The following is a 19,542-nucleotide window of genomic DNA, read 5'->3' as shown; positions in this document are numbered from 1 at the left end:
AATAAGCTATCTCGAATGAACAAATATTCCTTGAAATAAATTATCACCAATCATCAAAAAATAAAATGAATTTCCATTTTAAATAAAACTTTGAATAAAGTTCTCTTTAAAACTTTATCGTATCTAATAATATCCTGAAAACATTAAATTCATATATTATTTAACAGTATTTCCAATAACCGAATGCTCAAAATTTTCAAAATTAAAAAATGGGAAGAAAAAAGAATGGGGGCATGGCAGAGGGAGGGAGGGTACAGGGGAACCTGAAAAGAAAAGTTTGACTGCCCATAAGAGCAATCCCTAAGCAAACCCTATAAAACAAACCGAAATCACACGCAACACTAATTTTAAAATTGCAAACATTCTGAACTATGACAAAACATCGGCTGGCAACGAAGGGTCTCACGCCCCCTAGACTTACGCCAGACGCTACATACCACCCACCCCGCCTGGACGTCGTAACGCCAGGACAGAGTGCACCCCTTCGCTAAGAGCGCTACCCGCCCGTCCAACACGTTGCATCCAACGGTGTCAGATTGACGGACGCCCATAGTATAGACAAAAGGACTGCAGTTTAGAATATGGTAACATATTTTCATATGTTCCGTATTCTAAAACTGCGCCTGCAAAGGCCTAGTAATGCATGGGTATATCTCCCAGAGATGGTGTTCACGGTCTTAGGCCGCGGAATCCTTGACTAGCAATGGATTCCCACCGAATGTAAGTCATAGTTGCTTCCACTAATTTAATAAATGCAAAAAAGTAAAAAATTTAATAACAATCGCGAATTCATTCGCAACACTAATTTCATTAATTATATAATATGTACAAAAGCGTACGCGTGAAGGCTGCTCCATTATACGCAACACTAAGCTGAAAAAAAGAAAAAAAGAGAAAACGCGAACTGTAACGCAACACTAGTAAAATCTACCGAATTTTGTAAGACGCAACACTAATCTAAAAAAAGGCTACAGCCAATCCAAGGCTGTACCACGGCAGCTGGTCCATAGCTGCCTTATGGACTATGGCAACTCCACTGGATCGTTTTTGGGCATTTCTAATGCAAAACGCGAATATTCATTACCGCAACACTAATTAGCAGGAAACTCTATAAACTAATGCAAAGCAATCGCGTATTTATAAGTCGCAACACTGGGAAACAATCGCGCTAATGTCTATCGCAACCCTATCTTAAACAGACATGCAATTAAAATGCAGAAAGGGGGGTTTCTCAAACCGTGAATTTTTTACTCGCAACACTAATTTTATTAATTATATAATATGTACAAAAGCGTACGCGTGAAGGCTGCTCCATTATACGCAACACTAAGCTGAAAAAAAGAAAAAAGAGAAAACGCGAACTGTAACGCAACACTACTCAAATCTACCGAATTTTGTAAGTCGCAACACTAATCTAAAAAAGGGGTACAGCCAATCCAAGGCTGTATCATGGCAGCTGGTCCATAGCTGCCTTATGGACCATGGCAACTCCACTGGATCGTTTTTGGGCATTTCATCATATATCGCAACTCTAATGCAAAACGCGAATATTCATTACCGCAACACTAATTAGCCGGGAACTCTATAAACTAATGCAAAGCAATCGCGTATTTATAAGTCGCAACACTGGGAAACAATCGCGCTAATATCATTCGCAACGCTATCTTTAACAGACATGCAATTAAAATGCAAAACAGGGGGATTCTCAAACCGTGAATTTTTTACTCGCAACACTAAAGCAATCAACATTAAAAAGCAAAACTCTCAAAAATCTTAAAGCAATCAACATTGAAAAGTTAAATTCCATTTTAAAGCAATGCAAGAAAGAAACGCGATATTTAAAGTTCGCAACACTAAATGAAAATCGCGATAATCATGCATACGCAACATTAAATTGAACTGTGATCAATATTCATTCGCAACACTAAATTGAACCGTGGTCAATATTAGCAACATTAAATTGAAAACGCGATTTGCCCAAAATCATGGGGGTCACGGGCCCCCTCTTGTCCTGAAATTACAAAACTACAACTACAGGCAAGCACAGTGACAAAGTAGTAACGATAATAATTTCCCATCCTTCTTTGCAAAAGGATGCAAAATCATTAGTAGTTCCCCTCTTGAAAGACAGTTTGTCGGGGCGCTTCGGCATATAGCCTTTTCTTTCTTCGGGCGGTCCACCCACCTGAAACTTATATCTAAAGCTCGAGACTTGCAAATTCGCAAAACAAAAAAAAAACAATCAACAAAAAAGAAAAATCGCGAAACTCTAATTGACACGTGGACGAAAAAGGATTTTATATAAATCGTTGTTCGTGCACACGTGCCGTGCTCGAGCAGAACTTGTGCGTTTCGTACCATCGCGATCGCGTATGACGACTTATGAAGTCGCCAAAAATTTGAAAAATTGTACAGATAGAATCGAAGACGAACGGCATACTCCGTTCGTATCGATTGTATCGTCAATTCTTCAAACATATTCCAGGTACAGGTTGATCACGCGAAATCGCGCCTACCCGACCAAGAGACTGTGACAACCTGTCCCGGCCCTACCTACTTACAATCTATCACACACACCAGAAGGTATACTACCTACCTACCTAACGCTATATTTAAAAAAGGCAAAATCACATTCTCACAAAAATTCATTCCACGACCCCCATACACTCCACCCGGGCGCAAGAGCCTAAACTAGGGAGAACGTCCCGGGACGCCTCCGTCACCCGAGTTTCATCTCACATCACACTCTACGGTACGTACCATTTTTCACTGAAATCGTCTGACAAGGCTAGCAATCATTGCGTATAATGATAATTACAAAATTTAATTAGCTACTTTGATATAGAATATTTCATAGTAATGGTAATAGTAATGATAACAATAGTATTTGGTTTATACGTTCATCGTACATCTTGTTGAATAAAATATTATTTCAAATTAAAAATAAATGAAAAAGTTATTAAACCGACGCAATCCCACAGCCTAAAAACACACACACCATATGTGGAGATTACGTCGTGCACGATATACTAACACAATGCCAGCCGCTTATTAATTATTATTCTTATGAACTAGGTCATCGTGCCCATTGCCTCTACCCATCCAAGTAGCACCTGGGCACGTGAATGGGCTTTGGCAATAAACACGGAAGGGGTTAAATCTGAAAATCCTGATCTACAAACATGATTAGTACATAAACATCTAACGGGCTAATATTTGACTATTTTAATTTAATAAAAGTGACTCGACTTTGTAAATATAAAGCTTTAAGAACAAATACTGAAAAGCAAAATAGAGCAACTATGACGCAAACATGGTGCACTGCTAATATCAGCTGGCAACGAAGGGTCTCACGCCCCCTAGACTTACGCCAGACGCTACATACCACCCACCCCGCCTGGACGTCGTAACGCCAGGACAGAGTGCACCCCTTCGCTAAGAGCGCTACCCGCCCGTCCAACACGTTGCATCCAACGGTGTCAGATTGACGGACGCCCATAGTATAGACAAAAGGACTACAGTTTAGAATATGGTAACATATTTTCATATATTCCGTATTCTAAAGCTGCGCCTGCAAAGGCCTAGTAATGCATGGGTATATCTCCCAGAGATGGTGTTCACGGTCTTATGCCGCGGAATCCTTATAACTAATTTGATTAATTAAATAATAAAAAGGATTGAGTTTAAAAACCAAAAGGATTCCCACCGAATACTAGTCAGTGCATCGTCATATTTACTCTCGCGCTGGAAATTTTTCGCAACACTAATTTAAAAAATGCAAAATTTTAATAAAAAAGAATTTAATGTCTTTAATTAAGAATTCTTTGCAATGAAACAAGAATTTGTTGTGAAAATTAATAAAACATCCTCGGGTGACTCCCTCCTCAGAGTAAATTTTCAAGAATACGCAAAATGTGTTGAAATAGATCACTCTGAGTTGGAAATCTACCCGTCACGAATTGTCTTCTTGCACATAAATTGTTCATTTTTTCATGAACGTGTAAATAAGTTAAACTTCGTTATTGAATAAATGAAATTTTAAAAAATTCTCAAATCATATTTGAATTTATAGTGTACAAAATGTAATTAAATCAATGTAACACCATCATTAATATGTATATCCAGTATACAGATTATATAATGCTATTAATATTATATTGCTTTGAACCATCGCAATAATTAAGTCAGATAGTATTTGACTTCTCTATTACAGACAAACTAAATAAAATTGTTTCGGTATTAAAATATTCTAATTCCACAGTTAAGAATATTTAAGAGCATTCATATATTTCAAAAATATCTATTAGAATATGTGGAATTGAAATGATATTAAAACGCGGAGTACAAGAAGACCTAGCCTAACTAAATGAAATGAAACAATAAAAATGTTACTACTCATGGGTATGTACAATCATACCCATGGTCACTATGCTTGCCAAGCACGTATACAACTAGTAGCCCGTGTCGATTCGGACCATTCGTCCTACGACATGATTGGGCACCAGAGGAACCATAAAACATGCGACTCACCGTTCGCAGATATACTCTTCTTCCGACAGTCAAGTAGGAGGATGGACAACACTAGGAGAATACTGAAGTCGTGAAGAAATTCATCTGTAACAAAAAAAGAAGAATTACGATTAATTTTGAAAATTATAAATTTTTGTTCTAATAAAATTATATATGAAATTGAATTTTATAAAATATTAGCAATTAAAAAGAAATATCAATTATCAAGGGTTGAAATTGTAAATTATTCTATTTTAATAAAAAGCAATTAAGTGACGTACCAAGACGGAAGTCGTGAAGAAAGCCATCATCAGGATATCCAGGAACTCGGCAATCAAAAAATTCATCTGTAACAAAACAAAAAAGAATTACGGTTAATTTTGCAAATTATCAATTTTTATTCTAATAAAATTATATATGAAATTGTATTTTATAAAATATTAGCAATAGCAATTAAGAAGAACTCTCAATTATCAAGTATTGAAATTGTAAATTATTCTATTTCAATTAAAATTAATTAAATAAAGTAATAAGATACTTACACTCTTTCCTTACGGAGCAACGCCCAAGACTCCTCTTCAATGGTGCTTTGACTCTAATCCCGGATATATCGAGTAATTAAAAAAAAAATTATAAATAAAAATAGTAACGCGACCGTGAATAATTTCCGGCGAACAATTATAAAGATTCTACTTTCACGATGGAAAAAGAAAAATCAGAGCCGCGATGCTCTAGAAAATATTTTATAACACGCAGCAAACACTGACTCTACTTTCGCGTGATTCCTAACTATACAAACGCAACACTATTCAGGGCCAGTTCACCCTTGAAAAAATCAAAACATTGGAAATATCTTCGTACAAACACTGACTTTACCGACCGCATTGCGCGCGGCCACAACAATTCCTGAAAGAAAAACTTAGTGAGCAGGGATGGGCTGGGTGGAAATATACAAAACAACATTCTTCTTATTGAGCATTCGTAACGTAAATACTGTTATTAATGGCTTGTAAATGAAAATATCTATGTTCGTGAAATATATTCGACGAGCACAAATATTGTTAAAGCTGAATATTGATCCTAGATTGAAATGAAATGTTTTAAATAATTGTTGATAATTATTTCAATGAATATTACATCGATAGAAAATCATTTTGTAACAAAAATAATAGACTATTGTATTGAAGCAGAGGATTTGTGTTGTTAAGATTGTAAGCATACTACAATTTGTTGAAAATTCTATTACGGACTGATTTATAAATTATCTAATTCTTTTCAATAAACAAAGTCCTATCAATAATCATATTTAAACAGCATGTAATTTAAAAACGTGATTCTATTTCAACTTGCATCGAAAGCTGGATATTATAATATAATTACTACGATTTAACAAAAATAGATTGTTTGAAATAATTTATAATTGTAAAAGAGAAGCAATCATTTGCAGTAAAATACGAATTATTTCAATTTTGTTCTAATTTAAAACAAATGTATTAAAATACTAGACAAAACTATTTAATAAAATGAAAAATTAATTATTCTTTTTCTATGAATTGATTAAAGAACAAACATATCTCTAATCTTTTCTTTCTTGGTACCTTGGTACCAATTAACTATCAAAAAACAACGACTCAATGAAAAAAAAGTAATAATAAACGTTAATAATTGATTAGAATAAATTAAAACAGTAAATTCTTATGAAATTATATTGCAAACCCATATCAGGTGCCATGGCGTCCTTTCAAAATCTATCAAATATCTGTAATAAAAAAGAAATACGAATTTATGTAAATAAAATTTAATCAACAATAATAAAGTTATTATTAATAAACGATCAAACTATAATTGATACAAAATATTTTAATGGATACAATGTGTACCTATTATTTATGCGGAAGGATGCTCTCAACACGTCCTGTCAGTTCGACGCTCGAGAGAGCAATGGCGAGACCTTCCTTCCCGACGAAGAGCGGTCGGCACCGCTTCGGCATTCTTCGGAAAATTCCGATATCGGCCGATACCTAAGCAAGTACACGAACAGGTCTAAACAGGAATAATATTACGATGCTCACGAAAGAACGTTATTAAATTAAAAACAGCAAATTGTGTAAAACAGTACTAAAAACATTCAATAATGTTCAGGAATTTAACGATATAAAACAGAAAATAATTCAGATTCTGCTGTTCCACTCTTATTGTGCATTCGCGGCGAGAGCAAAAATTTTCAACTCGCGTATTTGTGAAGAAAACGCCGAATTAATGTCAAAGATCAAGAATTCAGACTTCTCTTCGATGTTTCTTTCTGTTTTTTGTACTTTTAACACCCGATCAGCAATTTAATTTAATATTTGAAGATAATTTAATCTTACCTGTTGCAGACACGTGCCAAACGGACGAAGCTTCGAAGAGGACTGTTACACTCCACCACACTCCACGCAACGCACCCTTTAACGATGAATCTGATTGGTCTAAATAGGAGGACGCCATAATGGAATGACCAATCACAGGCATTGGTAGAAACTTCGAATTGCTTTGAAACTTTAACATTAAAAGAATGGAAAGATTCGTTGAAAATTATCAACGCCATATTGAAATATGATCAAGATTACTTTTTTCACTTTAAAACACCAAAATATAAGAAAAAAGACAGAAAAATTCATAAGATATTAATGGTATTTAATAATTTATCACCATAAAATCAGAATAAATGAGAAATAGGTTATTTTAATTCGTATCTGTATCGACAAAATAGAGTATAAATTTTCAGCTTACACATTTCTGAAGACAATGTGGAAATGATGTCAGAAGTCACGACTCCGGTCTTCTCTTCAACTTTGTCTTCTGTTTCTTATATTTTTGATACCTAATACACAATTTAATCACATACACGAGCTGCGAATAATTGCGCTATCGAGGATACTAAACGAATAAACTGCGCCCTACAGAAAAATTGTGGATATCAGGATATCGCCGAAACTATTCGACAAGTAGTTTCTGCTACTTTCGAATAGACGGCGCTGCCCGATTCCAGAATGTCGGTAAGTCGATAACTCGTTGGCGGCATTATATAAGTGTTAGAAAATGTTCTTTATTAATGAACATCTTTTTCAACATATATAACCGGATTTCTGATAGAACTTATGCAAGTAAATGTGATTACTAATTATTTAAACGCATTGCTAGAAGACTAACAACGCTGCTACATTGATATTTACACCATTAAAGATGAAAATAATTTCTAAAAAAACTAGGTTTCAATTTTTTCCTAAAATTTCTCTTAAGAAACTTTTAGATGTTGGTTAATATACTTCACCATTTAACATTAAAAATTAGGTACTCTTGTTCTCTTGCATTCATTATTTACTACAAACATTACAAAAATTTTCCATTTCTACCACTTATTACCCTAATACTTTATGGCATCTTACCCATATATCTCTTACCAGCAAACAGATTTCATTTAATACTGATAGCTTTTCCATCCAACAAAAACAATTTTTTAATGCATTGCACCAACTTCTGAATTTGATCTCATAATTTAATATGATATCAGTCAATCTTTAAATCTTTTAATGATTCTATATTAGGAACTAGTTTAATGGATCGACTGTCACCAATATAAGATAAAATAATTTAAATTGCATCAGTGCAACAATCCCACTGATTTCCAACACTTTGTATTCTGCTAGATTCTCAAAATTTGCAAAATTCCGCCTACTTAACACGTTAACTGCCACCTATGAATTACTAAAAAAACCAAAAATATTTTTTTAAATTTCTATATTTAGAGCTTAATTTAATAAATGGAAGGATTGTATCCTGAGTATACATATAAAATGTCTTATCACACATAGCCATTTTTCTGTGACAGTCAACGTGTTAGAGAAAAAAAAATCTATAATATTTGCCTATCTAACTGTAAAGCACCAATTGAAAAAGTGCACAGTCTCATTTAGGAAAGTCTTTAGAGTCGTTCATGGACTGGCCCTTTTTACGTGGTAACTGTAACGTGATCGGCTGAACGTCCTGGGTCTTCCTGGTTCCCTGATTCGAACTGCGAAACGTAATCTTTAGATTGGGCACGTGTTGCTCGGCTGTCCAATCGAAATTGAAAATCGGCGTTTCCGGGTGTAGCTCTGAATCTGGAGTATCAACTGGGGTGGTAGGTGTTGCTACGTATGGGCTAAGTTCTTGATGAACGACATCCGGTACCCTCTGTAAGGTGTCGGACCATACTGGACTGGAGTTCCAATGTTCCATGGGCAACTCGGAGGGATCAACCGCTGTTCCTGTTACCGTTGATGTCGACAAGGCCTTAACAGGAAGTCGCTTATGCGTACTGCCCCTCTCGTTACAACAATACTCCTTATCTAAATCTGTGATGTAATACTTGGGCGACAACGCGTTCACGTTGTACTGACCATGACACTGAATAAACTTAGCTCTATAACCACTCAAATTTAAGGAATTTTTGTGGTGTGCTTTGTACCTGTCTGTGAATTGGCCAAGAGCATAATGGCCGTGTTGCATGTGCACGTGTATATTTCTATTCTCATGCTCGCTACTACTTATAGACATGTCTACGGGCTCTGCATCTTCTCGAGTACTTCTCCCTGTGAAATCTTTCATTTGCGACTTCGAGGAATTGTGAACATCCTGCTCGGAATTTCGAATATCAGGAGAGTGCTGAGGGTCGTTATTGTGGGGGTGAGACAACGATCTCGCGTAGTCTTGCTGCTGGTTGTTCTGACTTCCGGTCGCGTATGGCACACTACGATTTTGGCTACCGGAGCAGATCGTGTAGGTGAATTTTGATTGGGACGAGTACTGGTACAGCCACGAGCTCGAGCGCATTACTTCCGCTTCCTTATCACTGGAATGATTATGTGAAGTAATTGTGTTATTGATGAGCTAATTTATCACTACTCCCATCGGCGTAATTAGAATTATTTTGGAGTAGGGGTGGGTCCCTTGGCTTTATTAAAAACTAAATCTTGAAAATCATATTTTTGGGGGGAAGAGAGGGCGAGGGAGCCATCCTGGGTTCTACCTAGTTAAGCCAATGATTATCTGTTTTATTTATAATAAATATGTAAACATACCTTAAAACTTGATTCGTACAGACAATGATGGGATGCTGACATTCTTCAGAGGTATCCTTCACTTGTAAAACACAGTGGACCCAGAACCATCGCCCAGAACGACTCTGCAGTCTCAAGAGCGCGGTTGCAGATCTTTCTTGATCAGATTGGATAACTGAAACAATCGTAGATAATATCAAATATCTTGAATATTAAAACGGTTTCATTTAGCTTTTAAAACTTATATCAGTTAACATACCAGTCTGATGCTTACAGTACGCTGTTCGTATAGAATCCCAATGCAACAAATTGTACCATGACACGTTTACTAATTCGTTACGTGTATATTCCAAATGGCTTTCCGCTCTGTGAATAGAAAAAAAAAAATATTTTGTATTCGAAAAATCATATTTCAGTATCTTATTTTTACAAACAAAAAATAAGGATTACGTTTTATCAATATGAAGGTACTTCATATCCATAGAGTGAATGGTGGTGAAAATATTAGTCGCACCCTGCACGATACTTTCTCGTGTTTCCGGTAAAATAACGGGTGTACACGAAGCAAGAAAAACAAATTCGTTTCGATTACAAACAGGAACGAAAGGTAAAAAATGACCTTCGACAAGAACCACCTATAAAAAATAACAATAGAACTAAAAATACAAACGAAAACTGCAAAAAATAATATTAATAACATCATAAAAATAGGAAAAATGAAATATCGATTAAAATACAAATTTTTGTTTAATATTGCCATAAATATAAAAAATACAAATTGAATACTAAATAAATATTGATATATTTTACAAAAATATTATATGTATATACCTTCTGATCGCCAAAACGTAGTTGTCTTCGAGAATTTCTAGACACGTTGATGCGACAAAGGAATAATCTTCTATCGCTTGGAATTGGACTATTTCTAGATAATTGATTTTGTACAACCATATGATCCTGTTTGTCTATCACATCGTAAACGCTATCTCCGTGGATCAATAAATCTTCCTAAAATGTATCGTACAATGTGAAAGATTTGAACTAAATAAAACTGTATATTAGAAATAGTAAACAACCTCATCTATTTATCTATCTATCTATTTTTATAACGAACTCTCAACATGGTTGATTACCGTAATGATTGTCTTTTTTATGCAGTTACTTTACCATAGAGTGTCCAAGATATTCTGCGGCATTTTCCGATATATACAACAGTTTCCCTTGCTGGGTCATCATCATTATAAATCCGGACATGGCCTGAAAAATTGCATGCATTGTATGGCCAACATTTGTACCGTAACAACTAACGGTCGGAAATACAATGCGATATGATGATAAACAATATTACTTTTGAAAATCCTATATTAGGAGTCGGGATATTCGAAGAGTCGGACGGACAGTTTTTCAAGGCTGAAACAAAAATAAAAAGAAAGAAAGGAAAATTTATTTAATATATTTTGGAAAAATTACATTTATGAAAGATAAGTTTTTAAATTTTTGAATAACGTATGATTGATCTGAGAATAGACTTTTATTACCTAATGTTACATACTGTGCAATAAAATTTGTAGATAGTCACAGAGTAATAGTGAATAGATAACTTTACTCGTACGATTCTATCATTATTGCTGTTTTTATTATTCATAAACTCTAATACCGAGAAGTTCTACTGATAAGACACTTTCTTATCTCGATAATAGTAAAATAGTACTAAGTAGTGCAATTTTAATGGAGTAAGAAAGCAACAAAGATACTAAAATAACTTTTTAGAAAATTTTACAGGTAATGGCTTATTTTGGAAGGCGCAAAGACCGATGAAGAATTTATAACAGAAAAGTATTATAAAATGGCACTTGCGCTACGTCAATTTGATGCTCAACCCTCGGACTAAATGAATAAATGAATGACTAAAATTTGTGTATGTTCAAAGTACTAAAAATACAGTCCCCCTACGCATCATTAATAGAGGCATCAATGTATCATATAAAAAATAAAGATAATTCATAGAAAATTTGTAGTAAATGGGCTTTTTCTTCGGTAGCTCGAAAGGGAAATAGGGTTCGGGAAAAGAAAAGGAAAAGGAAAAGAAAAAGTATCGAGAAAGAGAAGATGGAAAGAAGCGTTATGCTAATGCAGCATAGCTACGTTTACAAACGGCGTTACACGGGACTATAGTATCGAATACTGTGAAACAATGAGTATGTAGAAGAGAAAGAAAGAACGACGGAGAGCGGAGAGACGATACAGAGGGAGTATGGGTTACAGGAGCGTGAGAGTGTTGTTGCAAAGGCCGACAGGTCAGCGGATCACCCGGAACTCGCGCTTAGACTCCGCTGAGTTTGAATGTACTCCGATCTTACCTTCTTGCCTTACCTACCTCCCTACCTTTTACCTATATATTACTCTCTACGCTTGCACAACGGAGATGCCCGAAGTTTTTGATCCTCCAACGACCGTTTAATATTCTTGTCACGGGGAATTTTCTCGTTGCTGCTCGATATTCGATCAACCGTTGATGCTTCCCTCATGCAACACTTCCGTTATTCTTTTTTTTTTTTTCATTTATCAAATCGTATTTTCACGATTTCGGATGAATAACACGACCTTAGATTTTATTCAAACGATTTTAGCGAGATAAGGGATGATTGTACAAGCTTGTGTATTTTATTTTTAATTCGAAAGTAATCAGACTTTGGACAATTAAGAAACACGATAGTGGGAATTAGCGGGTGTTCGGAAACAGCTAATGAAGATACAACTGCACATTAGAAGAATGTTAGTAGCAGAAGAAATTGGTCATAAAATGTAGGGAGAGTCGAAGAATAATTGATTTCAAGATTTGGAGGATGCTGCCCCATAATTCAAAGAAGGGTTAAATCTCCTCCACTTCTTCTCCCATCAGGATTACATACTTTATCTAACAAAACAATTCTTTATAGGGTTCAGATATGAGAAGTTAGAAATGTACGATTAAACACGTGTACAAGCATACTCGAGCTATACTCGTCGACTCTGAGACCAATGGCGGATCTAGAGGGATCTAAGAGTTATGAAATTTTGAAAAAATTAATTTATATAATTGGAAAATATTGTAAAATAATGATTCAGAATTATACTTTGGGTAATGCCTAAGTTTACATTGTAATATTGAGGAGCAGAGTCTTTTGGTCAATCGAGACCCAAACTTACCCTCCAGTCTGAGGGTTAATAGATACTAAAAAAATTTGAGTAGACTGACTGACTTTCGAACGAAATGTATCTATTAATGCTTACCTTGTTGAAAATAATTGGCCTTTCGAAGGAATACGCAAACCAAAGCCATAAGCTGTAGCTGGGAAAGTCTCTGACGAGTCGAGGGTGGTAATGGCAGTAAATCACGTAAGTTGGCGATTTCGGCATTTATCAGGTCCCTTCGAAGTTTGCTGGCACCTTTCGTTGATTTGCTCGCATCTATCCTTCAAGCATACATAGACGTTATCGATACGCTATACCATCCGAAACAACCGAATCTAAGTCACGCGCCTTTTTCATTTTTAGCGACAGTACATAAAATTCTCCTATCCTATTAATTTTAATATCAATTTTCAGTTTTTCTTTTAGTCTTCTGGCTATACTATAAATATGGCTATTTTATGTGAATCAAATAAAAAAAATTAAATTGATAGCTTTACTTTTATCAAAATGGCACCTAAAATAGTAAGTAGTTGCCGCCATTACCGCACATTGGCTTATTTTCCCAAAAACGTGAACAAAATTAATATTTTCAATTCTCTGATAAATTGTAATAAAATCACTCTAAAAATTAAAACAAAAAATATCTACATATATTTTTTGCATTACTGTTTATAGCAACTTTAAAATTCGACATCCATTAACATACTAAATGCCGCAGTGGAAACGGACGTGTGTAGTAAGACATTCAAGATATACGATTGTTTCACTTTTTTAATTTAAATTTTCCACTTTCTACCTTATAGAATTAATATAATATTTCGAATTTTCTCTTAGTAAGTCGATTAAATTAAATTTGTAGCGCCGGTTACCAATGACCCCCCACGACGTTCAACGTTTCATTTTGCAATTTATACTTTCTACTTGTTATCTTATGAAATTAATATACTATTCACATTGCTTAACATTTTCTTTTAATTATACGGTTATATTAAATTTGAAATTATGACCTTCAACGTGTTAAAAAGTGAAAGATCCCTAACTTAAACATTTCACCTATCCAAAAACTATACTCAAATACCTCTAAAAACTAATTGCAATCAGATCGATTTTCGTCTCTGGGAAAATGAACCTCCAGTGTGCGTCGGAGGCGGTCACGAAGGGGTTGAAATCACGATCGACGGTGAATGCGTGGTAGATAAGTGGTGTGTGTACACAAAGTGTTGAACACGTTGGTTCAACATCGAACATTACTTACCGATTGAACATATTTCGGTGACCAGGAGGACATTAGTAGCGGATCACTGGTAGGCGACGAACGAGACATCCGGGTCGGCAGGTTCTCGCAAAACTGCAGCTACGATCTAACATCCGGGTCATAACGCGCTACTACACTGAACACGTGGATACTGGCGGAGGCTGGTTCTCCTACCTTCTCACCTCCACAGCCCCCCTTTTTCTCTTTTACCGCCTCCACCACCATCGCCATCACCACCCACCTCAGCTTACCTTTCTATCCTCCTCGAAACTTCCTCTCCTCCTCCACGGCACAAAAATCACCATCGCCTCTTCTTCGTTTCACTGTTTATATTTCTCGGTCCCTTCGACTCCTCGATTTATCTCTCTCGTTTATTCCCTTTCTCCATTTTTTACCTCGCTCCCTCCTTTACCCTCTGTTTGCTACCACGGTCACGATCGGACAGTTGTGTCCCTCTACTACCGCCATCATCGCCGTCCTCACCACCACCACCACCACCACCTCCGCCACCACCGCTGATGGCTACTGGTTACGTTTCCTGTACATGCGGTTTCACCCGAATCATTTGCACAAAGTCCCGCCTCGCGAGGTCCTCGCTGCTATAACGAGAGAAATTTTCCTACTGTTCACCGGGAAATATATTTATTCAAAACGATGCGAACGTTTTCTTCTCTTTTACCATTCTATAGAGTTGAACGATGACGACGGTTCCTTTCAGACTGATACTGTAAAGTGTAAATTTTATACAGTGAAATGATTTTAAATTGTTGTTAGTTTTATTAAATTCATTGTATAATAGGATAATTAAGTAGAATGATTCTTATTCTCTTCGGAGAGAGACACAGGAATGGTATCAATGAAAATTTTGAACAGTATAGGTGTAGATAATTAGAGGGACTTCAGTAGTAATGATTTATTTTGCAGCACTTCTGAATTAATACAAATAATTATATAGTATGAAAATGATAATGAATAATTCAATTTCGGAAAAACCGAAAATACCTTACTGTATTTTAGGCTTGGAAAGGAAGAATATAAAATATTAGAAGAAACTAATTTTGTACATCTAATTTCTATTTAAATTGTAATGTATTTCTATCTTAATTATCGAAATTAAAGACCTTCTCAGAGATGTATTCCTTACATCTCTGTGTTCTTTACATCACAATGCCCCTTACAACCCTGTGTCCATTACGTTCTTGCATACTTCCATCCCTTGCGGGGCCCCTCTCAAAGTCGCGATTTCTCGATTTACAATAATGTTGTGAAGGGCGAAGAGCATTTTACAGCGTTTTCGACAGAATTGTGAAGGCCACACAAGGGATATGCAAAGGATACACAAGGGAGGTAAGGGATACGGTGATATAACGGATACGAGGATGGTCCCCGCTAGGCCTATAAAGAGGGATAAAAAATAAAATTTCTTTTCTAACTTTCTTTTCTAAATTAAAAATAAATTTCTTTTCTAAATGTCAACAATAGTGAAAACTAGAAAAGAAAGAAATAAAACAAAAGAAATCAAAGACTAAAATAAAAATACTCCCATAGTGTATAAAATCAATAAACCAGGGAATAGAAGTTTGTACAATATTTACAATACAATATTTTTGTTGATACTTACAAAATATATCACTCATCACATTCGTACTATACATACAGTTAATTGCTTAAGCTTCAAATCAGAGGGTCTATTTTCTTACTTTTGGTATCTTCTGACACAAACTGGAACTGTGAACAATATGAACAAAAAAATAAGTTGATAAACTAATATATGTTACGTTTCACATGATGTAACATATGCGGGTATTATGCTTCTTTTCTTTTCAGCAGACTTTACTCTACGTTTAACGTGGGGAGTCGTAGGAAGCACCGGTTTACTTGAAACACAACCTCCACAATCCTTTTCTGTAACAACAAGTATGTATTAAAAAATGCATTTATAAAAAAAATAAAATGGTATTAATTTATTAAAAATTGTCTATACCAGAAAATTTTACACTTCGTCGAGATTTTCGTCTATCACCGTTTTCATTGGAATTCATTTTCTCATCTTCAACAGTAACTTCAACATGATTCTTCCTTCTTGCTTTCATAGAAGTTTTGGTTTCATTGTATTCTGAGTCTTCTACGCCAACAAACATTTTCCTGGAAGATCTTCTATATCTGGGTGTGTCTACTGTAGTAATGATTCTATTTCTTAAAACTCTTACACTTTCATCGTGACTATTTGTTTCTTCTTTGTGATACATAGAAACCCGTTTAGGTGTCTTTTCATTGGATGTATTGGAATCTATATTCTCTGCAATTGCTTCATGTTGTGTTAATGTAACATCTAATATTAAATCTTCATCGTTTTTATCGATAGCATTTTGCCTAGTTAATTTTCTTTCCTGTGATGGTGTGTAGGGCATATCTAATTCTGAATATTTTGATGGAGTTGCAGTTTGTATTTTATCAGATGGTACTTTAGTTAGTTTCTTATATATGGAAACTGCTAATTCAGAATTTTGTTTGCTATCATCATCAGATTCTTCAAATGCTTCAGAACTATCGTCATCAAAATTAAGTTTTCTTTCTGCATGAATTACTGCTTCATCTGCGTTATCAAAATCAAAGCTATCTATTCTTTCCAACGCCGTAGTTAAATCTGATTTTAGTTTACATTGTTCATCAACTGGTAGTTCCTTTGAAACAACATGATCGTCAAAATTAACTTTACTTGATTTTACGGAAGGCTTTACTTCGCTCATATTTTTTGCTGCTTTCAAAATACCCTTTCCTGGTGTTTGATTGGAATTGATGTAAGATATTGTGTTATCCAATTGAACATCTGGTGTTTTACACATCTGACTGACTTTTATTACAGTTAATGGATTTTTAACGTTTTGTGATGTTATAGAGAATCGTGACTTTTCCAGTAGACTTAAACTCGTTTTCTTCTTGCTAACCGGTGCGAAGGACGTTCTTGTTTTATTTGAAATATCAGGATTATTTTCATTGTTTTCGAGCATATTATTTGAATACCGGTCCTTATTTTCTGTTTTCTGTGCAATATTCTTTTTCTTCTGTGCCAAAAAGACTCTTAATGAACTTTCTTTTGTAGGTAGAGGTTTCTTCTTTGTGACATTTTTCTTTTTAACAGACTTGGCCTTAGGAAAAGAAGTTTGTTCTTCAATCCAGTTCTTTGAACGAAGTTTCTCTAAACGTTCGAATCTTGCATCGCAATCTTTTACTTCGATGTACATCATGTCCCAGAAGCCTTGCAAATCTTTGCAGGTGACTAACATTTCTCCTTTTCCTGTTTCACAGTCAGCAACTAATTTGCGAAATCGTTGAAATTTTTTGTTCATCAACAAATTTGTTTGCCCAATGGCTTGATTAATTTCATACTGCCCATCTTCAGTGGTTGTGTCAACTTCTTTGATATCTGTCCACTTTTCACATAATTCATTTAATCTATCTGTTTCTCTATTTAAGAGAAACCTGAAGTATTGGGCAGTACGTTCTTCCTCTTCAGCTGAAATATTTAAAGTTTTCATAACAGTGTCCTTTGTGGGAATATCGTCGCCTTTTGAACGATTAAGACTAAATCCACGTTTTATCTGTTGCTCTTTTCTAGCATTGCTTTTCCCGCGACTAGAAATTACATATGGCGAAAAGAACGGTAAATCACTTGAAGAATCATTTGGTGTTGATGTATGCTTTGATGAAAATGTTTCTGCAACACTATTATTATGTGTACTATTATTTAGTTTTTCTACCTTGTTGGCATCATCGTTTTCATTAGAACAAGTAAACATGTCATCTAATGATAATTTTAATGATACAGGTTCTAATGAACTATCCATTGAACGGTCTGTTTCTTTTAGTCTGTTAATTTTTAGTGTATCGTCTTTTTTACCATTATTTATATCCTTAATAAATTCTGTTCTACTATTTTTACTATCCATTGTTATGGATGTAGACATGAATTCACTCTTGCTAGTAGATATATCTTGTGCAGTTACTTTACCAAATAATGATACACCACACATTCCTGCTAAAGCTTTAAATTTATAATTTGCAGGAGCAAAAGATTGTTTTTTTTCAATCTTTTGCTCTTTATTTATTGATAGTGGAGTTTTACTTAAATTAGTTACTGTTTTCTGTACAAGCATCTTATTCCTTAATCTTTTCTCTGTTGCTCTTGTAATTCGTTTTGGTGGAGATACAATTGGTTTTGTTGCAATTGGTTTTGCTGCAGTTTGTTTATGTATCTTTTGATGTGCCGTACTTGGTGCAACAATTTGGTCATTACATATTGGAGAATATATTTTATGACGAACCTTCCCAACTATAAAAGGTGGTCTTTTCTTCATTTGTTCAAGCCTGCGTTTCTCGTGTTGAGCTTTCCATCTCATTAACCTAGTGTCACGGACTTGGTTCACAGACGCTGTTTCCACTCCTAAAAGTAAATTATAGTTACATCATTTACGATAATGATATTGTAAATACCAATAAATGCTACGAACCCTTAATCCCTGGTTTATTAGTTATAGAAGTTGAAATATTTCTGTTTTTATTGAAAACCTTATCTCTTTGTTTTTTACGCAATTCTTCGTGTTTCTCAGTTCGAATAAATCGGCTTTCGTTTACATCTCCGAAGCCGCATTTCTTCTCTTTATACTTTTGTTGATGTGCTGACATTTTATTTAACACGCACAACCCTACCGTTACATTTAAATAAAATATTCCGTAAATACTAACTGGGACAATGAGTAACTCCTGTAACGGTAATGTTTTAACAACTGAAAAAATTTAAATTGACTGCACGATTCAATATATCAAATACCAGGGTCACCAATCGTAGAAATAAAAATAAATGAAGATTTTATTTCAGCGTCGAAAACTTTACCAACAGTCCCTAGAGAAATCCCTACGCGAGTTTTCAAATTACGTCCTCATTTCTAAACAGAATGTAAAAAAATTTGAGGGACGTGTTCAGGAGGTTCTAAAGAATATTTGTCTGGTCCTTATATTATCCAAATCGTCAAAAACTTATAAAATATTGAAATTGCTGTCTGTCAACGATCAAGAAAATGGCGGATCGGACTCACCTGCATTGATTTATTCGTAATATAAACATTTCTGTGAATCGTATGTCCAAATAGGGACCAGACTGATATTCTTTGAGTCGGATAGAATAAAACGAGCACGTCTCCAAGTAGAAGTAATTTGAAAATTACGATTTCGTTGATTGTTCACTCGCGAAAGACGTCAACAAGGTAAAACAGACCAGAAATTTAGTTTCTCGTTCATTCTGTAGGGCGCAGTTCGTTCGTTTGATTAATAAACAATTGTAAAATTAAAAATAATAATTAAATAATTTTTAATAGAATAATTAAACAAAATTTTGCAATATACCCACGCGGAAATGTAAAGAAATAAACAATTTAAATAGATAAAACAATAATTTGATTAATAAACAATTGTAAAATATAAACTAATAATTAAACAAATATTAACAAATATCAGATAGAAGTA

At 34.8% G+C, this 19,542-nt stretch overlaps 2 protein-coding genes and 1 long non-coding RNA gene across 5 annotated transcripts; all 3 read right to left on the bottom strand.

Annotated features, from left to right (window-relative positions):
- Positions 1-4,422: 4,422 nt before the first annotated feature.
- LOC143306033 (uncharacterized) lies at positions 4,423-5,114 on the bottom strand. The gene is made up of 3 exons (XR_013063347.1): positions 5,052-5,114; positions 4,791-4,856; positions 4,423-4,614 (listed from the first exon to the last, which is right to left on the bottom strand). It is a non-coding gene; the product is annotated as an uncharacterized LOC143306033 (long non-coding RNA).
- Positions 5,115-7,213: 2,099 nt separating this feature from the next.
- Positions 7,214-14,463, bottom strand: dysf (neuronal PAS domain protein dysfusion). The gene is made up of 9 exons (XM_034319282.2): positions 14,020-14,463; positions 12,864-13,045; positions 10,939-11,000; positions 10,758-10,847; positions 10,422-10,598; positions 10,041-10,225; positions 9,850-9,956; positions 9,612-9,765; positions 7,214-9,382 (listed from the first exon to the last, which is right to left on the bottom strand). Exons 1-9 carry the CDS (start codon positions 14,028-14,030, stop codon positions 8,458-8,460), a joined length of 1,893 nt encoding a protein of 630 aa, XP_034175173.1. The 5' UTR covers positions 14,031-14,463; the 3' UTR covers positions 7,214-8,457.
- A 457-nt stretch (positions 14,464-14,920) lies between these two features.
- Positions 14,921-19,305, bottom strand: LOC117601920 (uncharacterized). Of its 3 annotated transcripts, none has more exons than XM_076691521.1 (4): positions 19,116-19,305; positions 18,531-18,965; positions 16,004-18,463; positions 14,921-15,924 (listed from the first exon to the last, which is right to left on the bottom strand). In XM_076691521.1, the coding sequence occupies exons 2-4, from the start codon at positions 18,703-18,705 to the stop codon at positions 15,794-15,796; spliced, it is 2,766 nt and encodes a 921-aa protein (XP_076547636.1). In that variant the 5' UTR covers positions 18,706-18,965; positions 19,116-19,305; the 3' UTR covers positions 14,921-15,793. The 3 variants fall into 3 exon arrangements, with proteins under 3 accessions (XP_076547636.1, XP_076547637.1, XP_034175172.2); XM_076691522.1 differs by having other exon boundaries at positions 18,531-18,806; XM_034319281.2 differs by having other exon boundaries at positions 18,531-19,305.
- Positions 19,306-19,542: the final 237 nt, after the last annotated feature.

The sequence above is a fragment of the Osmia lignaria genome, chromosome 13 (assembly GCF_051020975.1).
Source record: "Osmia lignaria lignaria isolate PbOS001 chromosome 13, iyOsmLign1, whole genome shotgun sequence".
Lineage (NCBI taxonomy): Eukaryota > Metazoa > Arthropoda > Insecta > Hymenoptera > Megachilidae > Osmia > Osmia lignaria.
The sequence above is the reverse complement of the archived record's forward strand: the minus strand, read 5'-3'. Positions and strand labels throughout refer to the sequence as shown.